We start from the raw sequence: 4,410 nt of genomic DNA, 5'->3' as shown, positions 1-4,410 counted from the left end.
TGAAGAAATTATGTCCTCAATTTCAGTCTTTATCAGTACTAGAGTGTGAGTCATGTCAGTTTGCTAAGCATCATTATTTACCTACTATACTTAGAGTCAATAAACAGGCTTTGCCCCCTTTTGAATTAGTTCATTCTGATATTTGGGATCCTTGTTTTATTACTTCTAAACTTGGATTTAGATATTTTGTTACTTTTGTGGATGATTATTCTCGAGTTATATGGTTATATTTAATGAAGAATCGTTCTGAGTTATTTTCTATTCTTATTGCTTTTTGTGTTGAAATTAAAACTCAGTTTAATACTTCTAGACCTGTATGACTCAAAATGGTATTCTTCACCAGTCTTCCTATGTTGATACACCATCTCAAAATGGTGTTGTTGAAAGAAAAAATCGACATCTTCTTGTGGTAGCTAGGGCACTTTTTTTTCAAATGAAGGCACCTAAACATTTATGGGCTGATGTAGTTTCTACAGCGTGTTTTTTGATTAATCGCATGCTATCTTCTATCCTTGACGAGGACGTTCTTTATACTAGTTTGTTTTCATCTAAATCATTATTTCCTATTAAACGTCGTATTTTTTGCTGCACTTGTTTTGTGTGAGATGTTCGTCCATAGGTTTCTAAATTGGATCCAAAGTCTCTTAAATGTGTTTTCCTTATATACTCGCGGCTCCAAAAAGGATACAGGCGTTTTTCTCTAACTCTTAATCATTACATTGTTTCTGCTAATGTTACATTTTTTGAGTCTACTCCATTATTTCCTCAAACATTTATGTATGAGAATCAGGGGGAGGATGATGACCTTTTAGTTTACACTGTTAAATAAAATCTTCCTCCTCCTCCTCCTTCTGTCCCTATCCCAGTCTCTGTCACACCTCCTGTTGTTCATGTTTATTCAAGGAGATTGTAGACTTCAGACTCAAATCCACCATCTTCATCGTCAGAAGATCTAGTTATTACTACTAATTATGATCCTATTTTAGATCTTCCCATTGCTCTTCGCAAAGGTAAACGTGCATGTACTTACCCTATTTCTTCTTTTATTTCTTATAATAATTTGTCTTCTCCTTCTAGATGTTTTGTTACCTCTTTAGATTCTATAAAAATCCCTAAAATAGTCATTGAGGCATTATCTCATCCTGGTTGGTGTGCCCTTATGAAAGAGGAAAGATACAAATGATACATGAGAACTGGTGACTTTGCCCACAGGTAAGAAGGCTATTGGATGCAAATGGGTTTTTTCAGTAAAGACAAATCCTTATGGTTCTATAACCAGATTGAAAGCACACCTTGTAGCCAAAGGATATGTTCAAACATATCAGGTGGATTGCTTTAATACTTTTTCTCCTATAGCTAAACTAGCTTTAGTTCGATTGTTCATCTCCCTAGCAGCTACATATGATTAGCCTTTGCACCAATTAGATACAAAGAATGCCTTTCTTCGTGATGATCTTTAGGAGGAGGTATATATAGAGCGGCCACCAGGGTTTGTTGCTCAGGGAGAGTTAGGTAAAGTTTGCAGACTTCGAAAGTCTCTTTATGGCTTGAAACAAAGTCCTCGAGCTTGGTTTGAAAGATTCAATGAAGTAGTACAAGATTTTGGTATCCAAAAGAGTAAGTGTGATCATTCAGTGTTTTATAGGCAGTCTAAGGCTGCCTAATTTTACTGGTAGCGTATGTTGATGATATTGTTATCACTGGGAGTGATTCTGTAGGTATTTCATCTCTTAAACACTTCTTTTAGATAAAAGAAGAGATGTGAGGAATGCCATATTTGCCAACAAGCAAATGTTATTAATTGTATTTAAGGACTCTTGTTTATCCACATTTGACCTTGACCCCAATTTGCCTAGTGTTGTTGTCTCCCTCTTGCAGGAATATGAGGATGTGCTACCCGAAGAGATACCAGCTGGACTACCACCTATTCAAGGGATTGAGCATCGGATTGATTTTGTACCTAGAGCAGTTATTCCTAACCATCCAGCCTATAGAACTAACCCTGAAGAAACCAAAGAATTACAAAGGCAAGTTGAGAAATTGCTAGCTAAGGGTTATGTGAGAGAAAGTATGAGCTCTTATGTTGTACCCGTCCTTTTGGTACTAAAGAAAGATGACACATGGCGCATGTGTGTGGATTGTAGGGCGGTCAATAAAATCACTGTAAAATATTGCCACCCTATACCTAGATTGGATGATATGTTGGATGAACTTTGTGGTGCTTGTGTTTTTACCAAAATTGACTTGAAAAGCGGATATTATCAAATTCGCATGAAAGTAGGTGATGAATGGAAGACTGCATTTAAAATAAAGCATGGACTATATGAGTGGTTAGCAATGCCTTTTGGGCTAACTAATGCTCCTATCACTTTTATGAGATTGATGAATCATGTGTTGTGTGCTTTTATTGGAAAATTTGTTGTTGTTTATTTTGATGATATATTGGTTTACAGTAGAGACATGAATGAACATATACATCATTTAAGAGTTGTATTCGATGTGTTAAGAAAGGAAAAATTATATGCTAACTTGAAAAAATGTTCATTTTGCATGGAAAAGGTTGCCTTTTTAGGATTTGTCATTAGTGCTAATGGTGTTGAAGTTGATGAAAAAAATAGAGCTATTAGAGAATGGCCCATTCCAAAGTCTACATCTAAAGTACATAGTTTCCATGGACTAGCTAGTTTCTATAGAAGATTTATTAAGAATTTTAGTACCATTGCAGCACCATTGAATGATCTTGTCAAAAAGAATGTTAATTTTGTTTGGGAACAGAAACAAGATGATGCTTTTCACAAAATTAAAGGCATATTATGTTACACTCCTGTGTTGTCTTTACCTGATTTTTCTAAGACTTTTGAGATTAAGTGTGATGCATCAAGAATAGGTATTGGACCCATTTTAATGCAGGATAAGAGACCAATAGCATACTTTAGTGAGAAGCTTAATGGAGCATCTTTGAACTATTCTACATATGACAAAGAGTTGTATGCATTGGTACGTGCCTTGGAAACGTGGCAACATTACCTTTGGCCAAAGCAATTTGTCATCCACACAGATCATGAGTCATTGAAGCATATCAAGGGGCAGAATAAGTTGAGTAGGCATCAAGCAAAATGGGTTGAGTTCCTTGAGACCTTCCCATATGTGATTCAATACAAACATAGGAAAGAAAATGTAGTTGCTAATGCCTTATCTCGAAGGAACATATTCGAGGACGAATCCTTTTAAAGAGGAGGGGAATGATGAGAATCAAGCTACATCATTGCCAAAGGATTTCATCCAAGGTCCAATTACTAGAGCTAGAGCTAAATCACTTCAGAATTTAATTTGTAAAATCTTAAGGAGCAATGATTATAAGCTGGAATGGCATGAAGAAAATTATAAAGGATTAAATTTGTTGAAAATTAAGCTTAGAAGTGACCAGGTATAATGTGAAGCATTAGGTTACATGGAATAACATACGGACATGCATACAGCAGATCCACCCATGTACATGTATCTGTTCCACGCACATAAAGAGTGAAATATGCTGCTGGCACCTTTTTGAAGGAATATTCCTGGCTGTTATAACCACCTCTCTTTTGGACTTAAATGCCATTTATTGCTGTTGTATTAACTTTGCTTTTTGTTGGGAGTTTTTAGTCTTTTGGTAGATTAATTTTTGTTTAGACTTAAAGTTCCTTACAGCTGTGACTAAAGTAGGGATATTTTTGTCTTTAGCTTTAGGACCAAGAGGCTATAAATACAAGTGTAATGAGAGAGGTGGAGGACACACTTTAAATATTAATAAAAGATTATTTCTGCTCCATTAGTGAGTAAATCGGCTATTGCCTTTGTTCTTGTGAAGCTCATTAACTTGCTGAGATTTCTATCTCGTAAGGTTTAATGTGCATAATATTCTTGGTTTATTCATTCTCCATATGAATTAGGTCAAGAATGCCATTTCTGATATTTTCTTTGAATTACACAGCAATCTGATTGTGTTGGTTCAAAGAATCAAATTCATACATCTTGATTTGGTGCTTTTCATATTGTTCCTCTAATTCTTGAATATGGGTGTAACACCCTCCCCGTAGCAACTCCGTACATTCTACTGTTCCGGTGACCGGTGTCGGTCCGGACAGCTAGAACGTCCGAAAAAATATTTAAACTAAAGTTGGGAATCATAATTAACTCAAATATTAATAAGAAAAATTTAGTAAAAATTTTTGAAATAAAATACAACCAAGTTAAACGAGCCGGTGCCCTAGCGATGGGTAACCAGAGGGAAGTTGCGGTTCTCGCAACGAGGAGCCCTAGACCCGGGGAAAAAATTATAAAATAATTTTTGGGACTCCAGAGAAGGGTCATTGAGGTTCCTATGGCATTAGAATGCCAAGAAAATATTTAGAAAAATTTTTCAATCGG

The 4,410-nt window shown here is 35.7% G+C and overlaps 1 protein-coding gene across 1 annotated transcript; it reads left to right on the top strand.

Moving 5' to 3' along the window:
* Window positions 1–316: 316 nt before the first annotated feature.
* Window positions 317–1,747, top strand: LOC131177907 (uncharacterized). The gene is made up of 6 exons (XM_058143083.1): window positions 317–523; window positions 620–820; window positions 914–1,010; window positions 1,213–1,325; window positions 1,461–1,617; window positions 1,719–1,747. The coding sequence occupies exons 1-6, from the start codon at window positions 317–319 to the stop codon at window positions 1,745–1,747; spliced, it is 804 nt and encodes a 267-aa protein (XP_057999066.1).
* Window positions 1,748–4,410: the final 2,663 nt, after the last annotated feature.

The sequence above is a fragment of the Hevea brasiliensis genome, chromosome 2 (assembly GCF_030052815.1).
Source record: "Hevea brasiliensis isolate MT/VB/25A 57/8 chromosome 2, ASM3005281v1, whole genome shotgun sequence".
NCBI classification, from domain to species: Eukaryota; Viridiplantae; Streptophyta; class Magnoliopsida; order Malpighiales; family Euphorbiaceae; genus Hevea; species Hevea brasiliensis.
This window is presented reverse-complemented; position numbering and strand designations above follow the sequence as displayed.

Coding starts and splice junctions, on each gene's coding strand:
- LOC131177907 (XM_058143083.1), top strand. CDS start 317: ATGACTCAAAATGGTATTCTTCACCAGTCTTCCTATGTTGATACACCA. Junction 524..619: donor CTTCTATCCTTGACGAGGAC/GTTCTTTATACT, acceptor GTTCGTCCATAG/GTTTCTAAATTGGATCCAAA. Junction 1,326..1,460: donor GATATGTTCAAACATATCAG/GTGGATTGCTTT, acceptor GATGATCTTTAG/GAGGAGGTATATATAGAGCG.